At 39.3% G+C, this 17030-nt stretch overlaps 1 protein-coding gene across 1 annotated transcript; it reads right to left on the bottom strand.

Moving 5' to 3' along the window:
- Positions 1–223: 223 nt before the first annotated feature.
- Positions 224–14355, bottom strand: RHAG (Rh associated glycoprotein). Its single transcript, XM_064707119.1, has 10 exons — positions 14178–14355; positions 9456–9639; positions 7546–7696; positions 7205–7352; positions 6294–6451; positions 4927–5064; positions 4581–4702; positions 3804–3889; positions 2871–2944; positions 224–2180 (listed from the first exon to the last, which is right to left on the bottom strand). The coding sequence occupies exons 1-10, from the start codon at positions 14308–14310 to the stop codon at positions 2103–2105; spliced, it is 1272 nt and encodes a 423-aa protein (XP_064563189.1). The 5' UTR covers positions 14311–14355; the 3' UTR covers positions 224–2102.
- Positions 14356–17030: the final 2675 nt, after the last annotated feature.

Genomic DNA, 17030 nt, shown 5'->3' on the forward strand with positions numbered 1-17030 from the left:
TTTACAGGCTGTTCAGAGTTAAGCACTTCAACATTTCATAAATTAAGCGCAAAATACTTCTAAAATTTTTACAAATGCAATATTTACATTGTTAAATGCTTCCCCAATTTTTACAAAATGAATGTGTGACAGCTTTGAGAGGATAAAGGTCATCTTACAGCCAACAAGGTATAAGAGAGTCAGTCATTGAACATTTGCAAAAGAGCTTATCTGAACTAGAGTGTGATACAACAAATGTATTTTTATTCATGGATAGAAATCTGACATGTAGCAGTATACAGCAGGTATAACATATGGGACAGCCCTACATATATCTTTCTAAAGATTTTCAAGGAAAAATACATCAGCAGAAATTAAAATGTATGTGCTATTTTATATGAGAGGAGTTTTCCCCTTAAGTTTGATAAGTAAGACTTGAAATAAGATCCTAGTATTAAAAAAAAAGGTTGAAAGTTCACCCTCTTTGGCTTGTTATTCAGACATCAGCAGTAGCTTTCCATGAATGATGGATTGAGGCACTGTGTTCCTGCTGCTTGAGTTCCACTTCCCATCCATTGTCTCTCAATGGATTATCCCATGCACAAAGGCACTTCATGGAATTCCTTCAGCTGCCTCAATTTTTGTCTCCAGACTGAGCAGCCACTGTCATCACTTCTCTGATGAAGTTAATTTCCCTCAATTTAGCTTCAGTTTTCTTCTTTTTGCTTTCACTTCTTTTAGAAGAAAGTGACTTCAGAGTCAGTGACTTGCCCCATGGAAGCTCTCTGCCGAGGCTTCTGCAGGTTGAACATAATTTCTTTCCATTCAGTTCCAAACAATTCATGTTTTTCTGGAGCTGGCATTAGTCCAGGCTGTATTTCTTGCCATTAACTATTGTAAATCAAAGGTGACTCCGATGAGGGGGTGAGAGAATGATGCCTCTAACTCCATCATCAGAGGGCTAAGGAATTGCTTTATTATACTGTACTATGTACACTTCATCTAAACTGAATCTGCCGTGCATTCACTCTTGCTCATAACTGCTCACAACTGCTCACACTGCATTCATCTCTGATTCTCTCTCCCATGACAGTCTGACACACACACACATTTCTTGGCCCTGATAGGCCCAGGGAACAAAACATCCTCACTTTGGGTAAACAATCTCCACATTGCATTCTATTTTAGCACAAAAGAGGCACAGCAAGTGAGATAAGAATTGTGTTTTCCTTCTTCTCTGCTTGTCTCACAGCTTCTCTCTGTTCAGAGGGCATGTGAATACCACAATTAACATTGCTACAATCCACTTATTACTGTTGAATAGAATAAGACCTATTATGCAATCACTTGGTTTTCATAGCTCCTACTCAGTTCCCTTATTATGTCCTTGAAACTAACTAAATCTATGACAATAAATAAATAGATCTATGACAATAATGATTTTTTTACAATTTCACTTTCTTTTCCCTTTTGATAAACATATTAACAATGAATCTTGATACTTATATTACCTTATCAATCACTGTATTCCGTTCTTTGCCATAAGAATTATTTCAACGTCTTGCTTCCTGTCATAATCAAGCTTCAAAATACAGCATGTTTGGTCCTCCATCAGAAAACAGGACAAACTCTCTCTCAAAAATTTAAAAACACACTCTCTCAAAAATTTAAGCTGGGGTACTCTGGTGAAAAGGTTTTTCAAATCCATATAAAAAATATAAATTAATTTCTTTTTGATTACCCCTATTCAGTTGAAGTATGTAACTCAGAAATCTCTCAATCAAATATATTGTCCTGTAACAATCTTGAAACTCAAAATTTATTACAACAGCTATATTGTTGTCAGTGACAACAAAAGATAAAATATAGATAATTTTAAAGAGAAATTTGTGGTGCCTTTTTCTGATGAACAAATATATTAGAAGGACTTAATTTATTCACCTGACCTTGGCATAATGACTAAGTAATCTAAAATCAAACTTGTTTTCTTTTACAAAAATATACATATCTTCAGCCTTTTCTTGAAAACCTGGTGTGGTTGGGATAATACTTGGATGTTGTTTCTTAGCATTGGAAACAGAAAAGAGCATAATTAGGATAAATATTGCAGATTAATTATTTTTCTACATGGCAGCTTCAAATCTGCTGTGCTCATCACGGTGGCTGGAGTGAATTTCAGGCACTGTCTCCTCCTCTGGAACCTGCCATGAAAAACAAAGAAGAGCTCAGTTAAGGATATATAGATTTGCTTTTGCCATAAAAGAAGACTAAAATGTGCTGAGAATGTAATTCTATTTGTATATAATATATGTCTTTTTATTAACATTTACACAGCCTGACATGAGCGATCAATTCTGTATACTGAGGGATGAACTCAGAGTTCTCTTCATAGATGAAGGAATTTAATTTTTGAAAAAAAAAGAATAAAATTTCCTTTAACTTCACATTTTAATTACAAGGTATGTATATTATATATTCTTCTCTTGCCTTTTTGGGTTTGTCCTGGCATAAAATGATAAAGTTCAGATTGCCTAAATTAAGAATATGTCATCAGTCTCTGATAAGGAAGAATATACCTGATACAGTGAGCATTTAAAAGACAGATAAAGGGCTCCACTGTGATATCAATTTGCTGATATCAATCTTTCTGCTTTTTGTTCAAGGTGAGTCCAATGAAAAAGGCATGATTACCTAAGAAGACCAAAAATTATCCTGAAGGTGGCCTGGCCTTGATAAATTCACAGCCTGAGGTAGAGCAGGATTTTGAATTTTTGAACTTTGAACAGGCAACCTTTCTGACTCATGTGTTCAAACCACAAAGCCCAGGAGAGTGGGGCTGCAGAGGCTGTACATCCTCCAATATAATGAAAATAAAAGGAGTTGTGTCTTACCTCCCAATAAGCAGAGTCATCAAAGCAGTTCTGGTCAGATACTTGTCCCAAGAAAGGGATCTTTAGAATAGCACCTGCAGGAAAACCAGAGGTTTAAAAACTGAAGAAAATTACCAAATTAATGTCCCTCAGATGTGCCCTAGACATCCAGCTAAGTTTTCTGACTGATTTCCTCATCTACAGAAATGCTCAACCATCCTGGGGATATCAGATCAATTATTATTGTGAGAGGTGATGCTTATTTCTTCATACAAACATAAATAAGGGCATAAATAAGAGCTTGTTTTTAATTGACCAGATTTCAGACCAAAATTTTCTGTTTAAGCTGATTTTTTGTTTGTTTGTTTGGAAGTTTTCACAAACACATGGAAACGTGTGACACCTCATTGAGTAGGTCTTGATCTCAGACTAGTTTCTGTTCAGAATTTGAAGTGTCCGAATCTGGAGAAGAATTCCTTCTAGAACAACACCTTATTATTCCAATACGTATAAAACTCAGTATCTTTGGAGCATGTTTACAGTGAGATATACAGAATCACAGAATCACAGAAACATTTAGGTTGGAAAAAGCCTCCAAGATCATCAGGTCCAATCCTAGACCAAACACCATCTTGTCAACCAGACCAGAGTCCTGAGTGCCACATCCAGTAACTCATTGGACACTTCCAGGGATGGGGACTCCACCACCTCCCAGGGAAGCCCCTTCCTATGCCTGACCACCCTTTCAGAGAAGAAATTCTTCCTGACAAACCTGAACTTAATTTGAAGACAAAAACATTGGAAAAATGTTTTTCCATATTTGATTTTCTGACATTAGGGCCCATTATTTCAATTTTTTTATTATTCACACAAAATTGTTGGTACATTCAAGTTCTCCATGGAGAAACCTCTAAATTAATATATATTTTTAGTCACTATAAGCATCACACTGACCTGTGAGTGCTCCTCCCACAATTGCAATTGCAAGTGTACTTCCCAGGGCAGCAGCCTGCATGACAGGAGTCAGCACGTGACCATTCCTGAAAAGAGTAAAAAACAAAACCATTGCCCATCAAAAAATTGTTACATTTTGAGACTGATGATCAGTCTTACAACTTGTACTTGCTGCATGCTGGACAAGGTGATTGATAGGAAAATATCCTAGAATCTTTATGGTTGGAAAAGATCTCCAAGAACATCGAGTCCAACAAATTCTGCCATTGCTGTGTACTGGAAGGAACTCATGACTTTAATTTAACTTTCTTTTAGGCTACAGTTGAAAACAAGTTCTTTGAGAAGGTTATTAATGTCCTGTAAGCCATTAGAGAATACTCCCTTTTGTCAAAACAACCAGCATTTTATCTTTTTAGAGTCTTAGGAGATAGTGGAAAAAAGCCATTTTGCCTTTTTTTTTAAATCTTACAAATACCAACAGTGCAATTGTAGAGTCATAATAAAGGTTTTTCTATGTTTGAATGGTTCAGTGTGCTGTTCCTTTTGATGTTTTAATTGATTTATTTTTATTTGAGCTTTTAGTCTGTAACAAGCTTGGCATTTAAACAGCGTGTTAAAGGCAGGAGATCAAGAAGAACCCAAATTAAATGAGAATATAATGCCTGACAACAAATCAATGATGCATTTATGAAGAAAAATTGTAATCCAAATTAGGTAGCAAATTATAATAGACCTTCAAAAATCAAAAATCTTTTCTCTCTTCTCTCTATAACTCACTTAGTTTCTGGTTTTATCGCAGTCACTACGATGCCAGCAATACCCCCCAGAATTCCAGGTAAACCATGTAAGTTATGAACTCCACAAGTGTCTTGAATTCTCAACTTGGATGCCATCACAGGCTGAAACGAGAGGAAATAGGAAGTTTATAGTGAGTTTATGGTTTTCCATGATCTCTGGATGGTATGCAAAAGAAAGAGCAGAAGTATGAGAATCAAATAATTAATAAAAGTTACCATTATCTGGATTTACTGTATCTATGCTCCCTTTGTAGCAAACCAAAGGAGCTCCAGGAATGCCAAAGAGAAATAAAAAATGGGAGCAGAGCTGGGTCCCCAATACTTACAGTCAGGAACTGGAACCCAAGGACAGAGACAATTCCAGCAATGACCCCAATGAACATGGCAGAGAAAGGGTGGATTTCCAGGTCAGCACAGGTACCCACTGCTACTCCTCCTGCCAGGGTGGCATTTTGAATGAGAACCTGCAGAGGGGACACAGAGCAAGGCAGAGGTGGCACAGGAGGAGCAGTGGCTTGTTTTAGGGCTGAGAGCCTCTCAAGGTTCTCTTGCACATGCTGGGCTCAGACAAATAACAGCTGCTGGAAAGGGGTGGGTGCACACTGAGCTGGATTTATAGGGCAAGGGGACAGAAGCTGATTTGGTTTTGTCTGTTGTGGAGTGTCATGGACATATTTCATGAAAAACTCTTTTACTAGGATTTTTCTCCTGAGAAGTTGAGAGGCCTCAGAAACAAAATGTAAACATTGATTATCTGCTGCTGTGGAATGTGACAGGTGGATCTGTGATTGGTCTCATGTGGTTGTTTCTAATTAATGGCCAATCCCAGTCCAGCTGTCTTGGACTGTCTGCTCAGTCACAAGATTTTATTATCATTCCATTCCTTTCCTTGTTAGCCTTCTGATGAAATCCTTTCTTCTATTCTTTTAGTATAGTTTTAATATATAATTTTCTTTTAATATAATATATATAATGAAATAATAAATCAGCCTTCTGAAACATGGAGTCAAGATTCTCATCTCTTCTCTCATCCTGGGACCCCTGAGAACACCACCACAGTGGAGATGCACTGAGATTTCCAGGGAATGGCTCATTTCCTTGAGAGACCTATTTTTTGTCTGTTGTAATAAGGAAACTCAAGTAGGAGCTTTGGAATAAGATTCAAAAGTCCACCTGACCACTGACCAAATGTCTCTATGGTCCAGCAGGTTCTGTGAATGAGAGAGAATCATCACAGAATCATTAAGGCTGGAAGACACCTTTGAGGTTAATAAATCCAACCATCAAACCAATACAACCAACATGTTCCCAGTCCACCACACTGCTTTCCAACCCTTTCTGTGAAGAAATTTCTCCTAATATCCAGTCTAAATCTGCCCTGATGCAACTTGAGGCTGTTTCCTCTCATGCTGTCATTGGTATTTGAAGAAGAGACCAAGCCCCACCTGGTTGAACCTTGCTTCCTCAGGGAGTTGTAGTGAGTGAGAGAATCCTTCCTGAGCCCCCCCAGCTCTCTCAGCCACTTCTCATCAGACTTTATAGGTTTTACAAGTATAATACCTCTAATTCTGGCCATAGTATGGGGAAAGGCTCCAGATAGCCTGGACAGATAGATGAACACTGGGAATCTGCCTATTCATCCTTATTGCAGAGGGCTGACTCGATTTAACAAGGGTTGTGGTGTGATTCTTACCATACTGAATTTGCCTCTTTTATCCACCAAGCTGGAGAGGGCGAATGTTACGATGGTACAGGCAGCCAAGGAGTAGTACGTGTTGATAATGGCTGTAACCTGGGCTTCTGCAATGGCAGAGTTAAAACTGGGCCAAAAAAGCCAAAGGAACAGGGTACCTGCATGAATAGAAGTCAAAAAAAAGCAAAAACTGTTTAGTCACAGGGGCAAATACATCAGAGCTACAAAGAAATGAGGACGACAATTAATGAGAAACATGGAATAGCCAAAATTCTGGAAGAAATAATAGAATATGCAGAAGCTTTTCTGACACTGGCAGCTGGGATTTTGACACAAGGTCTCTTTTCAAGTCTTACTGGAAGGCTTTAATGACCCCTTGTCATGCCCCTCTCACTGTCAGAGCTCACCAGCACTGTGAAACCCCAGCCAGAGCAGGAGGCACGGGAAACACAATTCACATGCAAATCTTTTATCATCTATCAATACAGCTGAAAGTTTTAGCTGCTGAATTGGTCTATGGACAGTGCTCTTGGGCAGATAGATATATGGTTTCTGACATTCATTACCATGACAGGCACAACTCAATCCGTTAATTATTGTGGTGGTTTGACCAATTATGGACAATTTCTTTGGAAATACTGCTGAAAAGTACAAGATTTAACAGAAAGGAAATCACCACTAATGCACATTGAAAACACATATTTTATTTGATCTTTCCATCCTGGGAAGCAAGGAAAAACTGTAAAAATATGTATGCCACTGAAAATATGGTGCATGCATGAGAGTAAAAGGAAGTGTACTCCAGAAGTGTACTTAGGAAAGTTAATGTAGCATAATATTAGGTAATCAGAAAAAAATAGGGATGGGGGAGGGATGAACAGCTGATTAGCTTTTGATATTCCTTCACTTACCAATCATGGCAAACATGTCTGAGTGATAGGTGGATTCATCATTGTCATGTTTGTTTGTCAGACCAGGACGGTACAAGACGAAAGCTGCAGCCAAACCAAAATAAGCTCCAAAAGCATGGATAGTCATCGAAGCTCCAACATCTGTGGCCTGTAAGAGGGACCCAGAATAATGCCAGAGACTTTAAACAGCATAAAGACAAGGGTCTGATGAACGAGAAGTCTGGAGGACTTATGGTTTAATTCTGTGGTAGAAATCAGAGCCTAGACTAAGCAAACTGGAAATATTAAAAAGTGAAAGGATTTGTTATAAAGAGAAAACAATGATTGCTAAATAGTTGTACCTTGAATACTTTGGTAACTAGGTGTTCATTGCATGCAAACATGGCGATCTCCAGCAGAGTCAGGATCAGCATCTGAATGGGACTTGTTTTCCCCAGGAGTGCTCCAAATGAAATCAAAGCAGTTGCTGTACTGAAGTCTGCATTTATCATGCTGAAGGTAAGAAAAATGAAACAAAAACTCAAACCAGAAAAATAAAAGAAAATCTGTTTAAAAGCTGTTTAATATCCAACATGCCATTAAAATGATATCATTAAAATTATAGAGCTTTAACTCTTCAGGTAAAAAGTTTTCAAGTTCATCTCCATGGATAAAAATTAAATCAAACCTTTCCAGATGGATTTGTAAGGATCTTACCAGCTAGTAAAAAGTAAGTGTAGAAGGTTTTCCTCTGCTTACACCATATATGTGCTTAGCTGGTTGGAATTATGATGGAAAGGCAGATGAGAAGTGTATGGGGATGTACAGGGATGTCACAGAGTCACAGAATAATTTAGACTGGAAAAGGTCTCTAGGACTATTGAGTCCAATCACAGAATCATTTAGATTAGAAAAGGTTTCTATGACCATTTTACCCTTCACCGACAAGTCCGCCACTAAACCATGCCCCTCAGTGCCCCATCTGCAGGTTTTTAAAAACACTTCTAGGGCTGATGACTCCACAGCTTCCCTGGGCAGCTTGTTCCAATGCCTGAACACCCTTTCTGTGAAGAGATTTTTCCCAATATCCAACAAAACCTCCCTTGGTGTGATTTCTTTTTGTCACTTAAGGCCATTTCTTCTTGTCCTGTCACTCATTTGTGCAGAGGGAGAAGAGCCTGACCCCACCTGGCTGTCCCCTCCTGTCAGGAGCTGTGCAGAGCCTGAATATCCCCCCTGAGCATCCTTTTCTCCAGGCTAAGCCCCTTTCCCAGCTCTCTCAGCAGCTCCTCCTCAGACCTGTGCTCCAGACTCTTCTCCAGCTCCTTTGCCCTCTAGACATGTTCCAGCCTCTCAATTTCCAGCCCTGATTCCCACCTAGGCTTCAAAGATGACAAAGAGGTCTTCGGTCAGATGGTTTATGTAATCCTGGAAGCCTTGCACACCTGTCTGTGCATCATCTTTGCATGAGCTGTCAGGCAGGACCAGCGTTAATGTGTTTTGGGGATTGGCAAAGGTAAATAAAACCAGAAATTGATCAAAAACTTAGAGCACAGAGTGGCTCTAACCTGTGGGTCCCTCTAAAGGTGCCTGCCTGTAAGCATTAGGGAGCTATGGTATCATTCCTACTTTCCCCTCAGTAATGTTTGGATGCTGTTAATTTCAAAAGCATTTACAAGTTGTCTCAGAAAACACAACTGCAGATGTGGAAAACACTCTGAGACCTTGGTAGAGGCAGGACAGGTGAAGAGGAGGGGCATTAAATGCGCTTGGAGACGTTGCCCTAGGTCTCTTATTCTGTGATTGGTGTTCAGACCCTGCTGGAGAATGATGCTCATGGAAATCATTCCTTGAGAAGTAAGAGAAAACCTTGTGACTGCACAGAAATGCTGCTCCAGCCTTTCTTCTGTGACCCTATGTGTCATGGAAAGACAGATCCTTCCATGCCTGCTGGGTGCAGGATGTGCTGTGCTACTGCTGGGGATCTTCCAGCTTCCACAGCTTCAGAGATTCAGAGCAATCTCTCTACAGGACCCACACCTCCCACACACAAGGTAGCACCCCAAATCTCTTCACCAACTTTGGGCCAGTGCACCAGGAGTGGCCCCCTCAGAGGTGAAGGGCAGAAGGATAGAAGAGAGGTAGATAGTAAGGCTTAATGAAATTTAGGTTAAATTTAGGCTGACCCTTATAGATGTTTTAATTTATGGCTTCTCTTGGTATCTTAAAGGATTTTTGTGAATTAAGACAATTTTTCTGAATTAACACATACCTTTCAATGTTAACAGAAATTTTCCCACTTTTCATATGCCAAAATCCTTGCATCAGGATTCCCCACTGGAGACCGAAGGCGGCAATGAGCATGTTGAAACCAACACTGCTGAATCCATATTTCTTCAGAAAGGTCATCAGGAAACCAAATCCAACAAATATCATCACATGGACATCCTGAAAGTCTGAAGGGAGAACACATCTATGTAGAGACTGAAGAGTGACTGAGAAGGGTGAAATTCTGGGGACAAAGGCAGCTTGAGTAGAGAAGAGTTCCAGACTCCAGTAATGCATGTAATCCATTCTTCCCACTTCATGAGAATGAAAACAGAATGTCTGGAGAATGCCACACCTGATTATTGATTGTGTTGATTCCTATATCATTATAGAAAGCCACTGGATCTCTATACTTGCAAATTTACTTGTGTCTGGCACTGTCCTCTCTTTGTGCAGCTACCTGGAACTTCATCACAGCTTCATGTCCTTACAGAAAAATTTTGTTCCTCTTCCAGTCAAGGTGGTCAGAGCCAGTGTGTTCTGACTGACTCCAAAATTGTACATGGGATTTGCTTGGGTGAGTGCTAGGTGTCCCAGTGCAAGGGAATCGCGGTCCCTAAAAATTACTGTCAGAGACATTGATCTTTTCACATGGATAAAAGAAAAGTTACTTTTAAGGCAAAGTTTAAACTTTAAAATTAATATATTTAATCAGCATACTATTAGTCTTTCTTCAAATATTTGGTTGTTTTTTGAAATATAAACTTTGTTAAAATATGGTTAGTTCTTTTTCTACTTTTTAAAGTTATTACTTTAATTTTCTTATTTATGGTTTTAATACAAACTGAGTCTATCACCAAAACATGGATACATTATATTTTAAAATATTTTTTTACTTTAAGGCCTTATGTGATTTAATTGACTCTAAACCAGAGAGGTTTGAGTCCAATTACAGGACATTTTTTTAATTGCAACTTTTTTCTATTGCAACTTTTTTTCTGATTTCACTATTAGTAAGAACCTCCAGTGTAGAGATACTGTTTTTAAAAATTTGTATTTAATTGCTGTTGAATGCTTATAAGCATGAAAAACATGATCTGGTTAGTGTAACATTTGGCTTGAAGTTGCAATTCCCATTACTTGAAGTATTCCTCAGTTTTGCATTACCAGGTTTGGCCAAAAGAGGGCCCAGAAGTATAAGAATTTACTGGGGATTCCTAATAAATTCTTTTATATTTGCAGTGTCATATTCCAGCCCTGCCCTAGCACTGAAATAGCAGTAAGAGCCTTTACTTTGCATTTAAGAAACAGCATGTTGGTTGGCTTGGGATTAGGTGATAAACTTTCAGGTCCTTTCCAATTCTGAGATTCTATAGAAATGCAGGTGGTTCACAAACCTCCAACCCTTTTGCTTCCTCTTCAGGCTGGACATTTTAAAGCTGTCTGGACTTATTCACAGAAATGGTTTAAAGTCCTGGTTAAAACTAGGTGAATTCATGGGTGTTGAGGACAAAATCCTTCTAGTTTATCCTGTACCTTGAACTTTAACTATCTTTTGTGCATGATTTTAAAGAGAAGGTAGGGAGTGACTTTAAACAATGAAGAAAACAGATTATTTGAACTGAACTGTTTCAACAACTAGTTGTGTTTGACAAAGCATCTCTCTTCTGGGAGAGAGGAAAATAAAGATTGGGAAAAGCACTCCAGCAGATCCTGGACAAAGCCACCACACAGAATTCTGCAAGGCTGGCCAAGACCAGCATATTACCTCCCCTGCAAGGTGGTCAGTCTCAACACAAAGGTGCTTGTGACATACTCTAGAACTGATCTTGATTGGCCTAGAGTTGTAAACCATAGAACCCTGAACAAGAGGGATGCATAAGTTTTCCTAAGCCAGCGGTCATGGATGCTCACAGGATGATGTAAACAGGATGCCAGTATAAGAGAAATCCTCTCGCAGTGCTCTAAGAACTATCCCACCCCCTTGTTCTCCCATTCCAGTGGCACAACACACCTGAAATTGTCCATCCAATTTGCCATGCCAGTTCTTGTATCCACCAAAAATAGATAAAATGCAAAGCTACGCTTTGGGAATGATCTCAGCTCAGCCCTCCTTACCTGAGTGCAAAGCTATGCTGATCCTCCACTATTATTTTCACTTTTCTTCTGTCCAAAACCACTGAAACAGCTTGAATTCATGGTGCTGAGGTGTCTAAGGCATACAAAATCAGGCCTTGCACTGCAGTCCTGAGAATATAAATTACCTCCTGCATGAAAGAACTAAATCTCTGAGGTACAGATGGGATAACATCCTAAGGCATAGCATGGGAAGCAGTTTGAACCCATCATTTTAGGGACTCAAGGGAAGTCCTGGCTCAAGATACTTTCTAATGCACCTCTACAACCATAGCATTCAATTTCTGCTAAGTCTTCAGGCAAAGTATACTTTTGTTTGCACTTTATACAGGCAAATTTGAGAGTAAGAGGTCCTAAAAGTAAAAATATAGGTATTGTGAAAATCTACTTTTTTCCCCAGTCTTTATTGGGAATGACTTCTGTGAGGCCAGCATCTGAAAATTCAATATGACATCAGTGGTGTTTGCTTGGTTTATGTCTCTACTGGTAATCTGAACAGCCAGGCCAAAAGAAATATGTGTTCTTCTCTCCTAAAACACTGTTCCCACCTTAGAGTAGCCCCTCATCCATGCTATTCCTAAAGCCAGAAGGTCAAGGGGCCAGTTTGCAGGAGCCCAAACCATTCCTGAAGGCTGCTCACAGGTCAGTGGTGTGGGCAGCCAAAGGACAAGTGTGCAGGAATAACACAGGCACACACTGCCTGTACAGGGAGGCATAGGAGACAGCAGGAAATTCCTCCCACACTTTTTAGACACTGATACTAATGAAGAAATAAGCATAGGTGATCTCTAGCTGGGTAAGTTACATTTGAAGATCTGTATTAGTACAATTAATTACCTGTGCTGTCAAATAATTCATGTGGGTTTGGGCATAATTCTGCCTAGGCCAAAAATCACCTCCTGGGTGACAGTGGACCAAGAGTAATTCCCAATACACTGTCTAGGCTTAATTTAGGAATTGGATAGTTTAATACAACTGGGATAGTTTAATATGACACCAGCTAAGAGAGCAGCATTTGTTCAGCCTGGAGAAGAGAAGGCTCTGGGGAGACCTTAAAGCAAATTCTAGTACTTGAAGGGGCTTATGAAAAAGTGGGAGAGTGGCTTCTTAAATGGGCAGATAAAGATAGGACAAGAGGGAACAGTTTTAAATTAAAAGAGGAGAGAATTACATTGGGTATTAGGAAGAAATTCTTCTCTGTAAGGGTGGGGAGGCCCTGGCAGATGTTGCCCAGAGAAGCTGTGGCTGTCCCATCCCTGGAAGTGTCCAAGGCCAGGTTGGATGGGGCTTGGAGCAATCTGGGATAGTGGGAAGTGTCCCTACCCATGGCAGGAGGTTGGAATGAAGTGTTTTTTAAGATCCCTTTCAATCCAAACTTTCCTTTGGCTCTATGAACATCATTGGCATGGCCAAACTGTCATGGAGAGTGGGCTCTGGCACAGCCCAAGGTACCACATCTCAGGGACACTGCCACATCTCAGTGAAGCTAACCTAAATGTGAGTAATTAGTCCCTGATGTCCATCAGCAGACTTGCATCTGGAGCTGAATAATACTCTCATGTGCTGTTCTCTCACCCAGACGAAGTTGTCTGTGAGAATACAAAACACACGATTACTCCAATCTGATTTCACATGCCCCTGTAACAGCCACTGAAAGGACAGTTAGGATGAGAGAAAAAAGAGGGTTCAAAATTACAAAATTACATTCAAAATTATACAGGTGCTACCTGCAGGCATTGAGTTCTGTACTCTGTGATCCTCATCAAGCACATTGCAATCATGGCTACAAGTCATTGAGGCCTCAGAGCCAAAAAACTGAACAACAAACCTTCAATACCACCAGGAAAACACAGTTTGCAGCTCTGCAAACTTTGTTTTCTGTTAATTCACAATAGTCTTTGCACGAGAGAAGTGAGTAAGTACTTCTCAGGCCAGGAGCTTTTTCTGATCTTCACCAAGTATTTCCAGAGCAATGAATCAAGAGAAGAATTTTCAGGCTAAACCATTACTGCCTAATGTTGCCACTGCTTTGGAAGATAGCAGGGGCTTATCCACATTGTCACCAAAACTATACCCTTTTTGGAGTCCAGGTTTCACAAACTTTTTATAGCAATGATGCATATGCAGCTCAATTTCCATGTTCTCATAAGTCACCTTTTCCAAACCTAGATGGTTGCAATGAAACATTCTATTAATTTTAATCATTTAATACATTAATCAGGATAGAAGGTCTGGCAAGAAACACCCCCATCTGTCTCTGGAAAATGCCGGACTCTTTCAAAGCAATACACAATTCTCCAAGTCTTAACCTGCTGTGCAAACACCAGAATTATTTCTCAGGTTCTTCTCTCCCAGAAAAGTAAACTTCTCAGCATTGAGGTGCTTGCAGAATTTTGTATCTGCTCAGTTTGGATTTGTCTTTGAAGCCTGCTGCTTTCACACCTCAGAAAAATGTGTTTGCCCCAAAACACAACTTTCTTTTCCAGCTTTATCAGTAGGTCTCATAGGTTATTCAGAAATCTTGCTAAGGATCAGTTTAAAGAAATTTCAGCTTCTAAATAGGTCAGAGATCTTAGACAGAAATACTTACGTGGGTATAAGTCTTTAGAAGGATCTGAGTCATAATCCACAAATATCCCAAACAAAACAATGACAATCACTTCCAGAAGAAGCGCCAGAATCGAGAACTTGAACTTCATGTTGGTGTCAAAGTCTGGAGGCATTGCTGGAGAGCAGGTGGCTGTGAGAGCTTGATAATGGGTGTTTGCCTTCAGAGGAGCTGGCTAATTCCGTGGATCTGGGTGATATAGTAAAAAAAAAAAGAAACAGAGACGTGAACACGCTGTCCCACCCACTATGGGAGGGAAAAAGTACAGGTCAATATAGAGATTTCAATTTCCCAGGGTGCTCCTGTGTCTGAAATACAGGATTGCATGTGGTTTTTTTCCAGTTTGTAATACAAACCAGCTCATTCAGCCACAGATGTATTTCTCACTGTCTACATGTATCTTAAGCATTTAAGAAAATCTCACAGATGCTGGTTTGCTGCATATAAGGAGCAGTGACTTTCAGCTGTGCTGCCTGTAGTCAAGTTGTAACTTTTCTTCCAAAAAGTAAATAATTTTGCATTGCAAATAAAACATAGAAAATCACCTCTCTTCGTATAGGCTGTGATAAGCAAAGAGAATCTCTTTCAACAACCTGAATACGTTTTTTTTTTTTTATTTTGCAGTGAAGTACTCATTCTCAGAGCACAAGTTCTCATTGTAAACTTTTATTTAAAAAGGAAATTATTGTACTTATTTAAATGTAAAAAGGATATTCATAGCTCTTAAAAAGGGAAGCTGCAATTACTAAAAAGAGGAATTTGAAGGGAGTAACTCCATTTTTCATTGTTAATGATTGCTTTTTTTTTTAACATTCCCCTTAGCTGACAATGGAAATAGGTCAGAGACCAAATCTATTACATGATTTAAAAAGTTTAGTTTCTAAACTTTCTCACAAATGGAGGAGAAAATAGTTTACTGTTGGATGATCTCTTGCTCTTGAGAGTCTAATTGCTTCTCTAATATAAAGGTAGAGTTAGACCATTATCCAAACTAAATTCAAAGTTCTCACATCTTTTTCTCCCTGAAAATGACTCTTTGCATTTGGAAGGGAAACCAAAGCATTTAGCAAGAAAACTCTTGTCTATCACATAATCAAGCCTGCAAGTGGCAAAGCTAAAATAAGCACATATGTGTTTTTTTCCTTCATAGCAACTGTATTTCATCTGAGCAGCTCAAAGAGAGGAAACAGAGCTTTGTTGAAAAGTGATCATTCATCCTTTTTGCACCACAGGATAGGACACACAGCCAGCTTTGATTGTGAGGACCTGTGAGCTCCTACATTTGCTAAGGAGGTGATTAAAAATGACAAACTCATAAGCAAAGTTCATTTTTTTTTTTACTCATAGCTCAGCCACGAATATCCTGTGTATTCATTGAATAAAGATTTTCCTAGTGAAGATCCCACATGACATACATGCAATCCTTATTGCACACTAAGATGTTTTAGGGGTGCAGAAAAGTTTCCTTGATGAAATCTTAGGAGGAAAAGAGCCTTTTAATAGTCTTTAGACTTTAAAATGGGTCAAGTCCATTCAATCAGGATTTTTTCTGAGGATGTTATTTTGTGTCTTAAATCTCATGCAGGTACATACACACACAGAGGCACACAATCTGTATTGGAAGAGTATTTATCCATTTTCCCAGTGAGGTCCAGCAGCCACAGTACCCCTATTTGTGTGTAAGTCCCCTAGACATGTACAGGTGATTTACACACAAATAGGGATACTGAAGAAATTATTTTCCAATATTTTGGCACTCTAATATTTGTTCTTCTAAATAAATGCAACATTTCTCTCTCACCACTAACAAGGCTGAATCTGTCACAAATTATCTTCAGATATTGCCAACTTTAAGCTAAAAGGACCGACAACAAAAACTGCCAGGAAGAAGATGCTTTATCCAAGGGGTGGAGCTGGGCTATATTCCTCACTGGACCTTTTGGGAAAACCCAGTTTGGCCTGAATTACTGCCTCAGTTTCTGCTTGCTGAGAATTGTGAATATCCATACCCTGGGTATACACACACCCAGCCACACCATCTGTGGAGAGCACAGAATGTCTGTCCTGTTAAATCATGAAAACAAGGTCTGGATCTTTCAGCCCTACATCACAGTGGAAACTTTGTACACAGGAGTTCCTACATTTTGGTCTGACGGATTTCCCAGCAGAAGCAGCTGCTGTGTCAATGGCTGTCTGTCATTCCCATTTTTTTCCCGATTGCCTTGTTTCTGACACAGGCTTTCCAGGTGATGGGGAGCAGCCACTTCCAACATCTCCTTTCAAATGCCTTTGTGTGTGCATCCAGCTGCTGCATAGGGCAATCAAAATGCACACATCTTGAACTGTTCCCCTTTAGGAAATCCCCTTATGTCTCCTTATTTGCTTTATCCCAATCCTGCTGGCAATTAATGCAAAGGAGTGAGGGCGTTTGACAAATATTGTTGCACACCTTTGTCTACTAAATAACTTTACCTATTTGTCATTTAAATAGCTGTTGGTTTTTTTTTTTTTTATGCAGCTTTCCATCTAAATAGGGTGTTGGTGACATATCAAAAACTTTATGTAAATAAATGTGAACAGTTATGGCAGAGTTTTGAGCTTCTGAAATGATAAAAATAAGAAATAAAGGGGTTGCTTGGGCAGTATTTTACCTAAAGAATGAGAAAGAATGTTCATTTAATAATCTTCTTACAGAATGCCCTCAAGCATCTTTAGGAGTGGCATTCAACTGACCAGACACACTCTGCATTTCTGTACCTGATCTCACCTGCAGTGTTTTCCTTTTAAATCATGGACTTGTAGAATCATTAAGGTTGGAAAAGAACCTCCAAGACT

The sequence above is a fragment of the Zonotrichia leucophrys genome, chromosome 3 (assembly GCF_028769735.1).
Source record: "Zonotrichia leucophrys gambelii isolate GWCS_2022_RI chromosome 3, RI_Zleu_2.0, whole genome shotgun sequence".
Lineage (NCBI taxonomy): Eukaryota > Metazoa > Chordata > Aves > Passeriformes > Passerellidae > Zonotrichia > Zonotrichia leucophrys.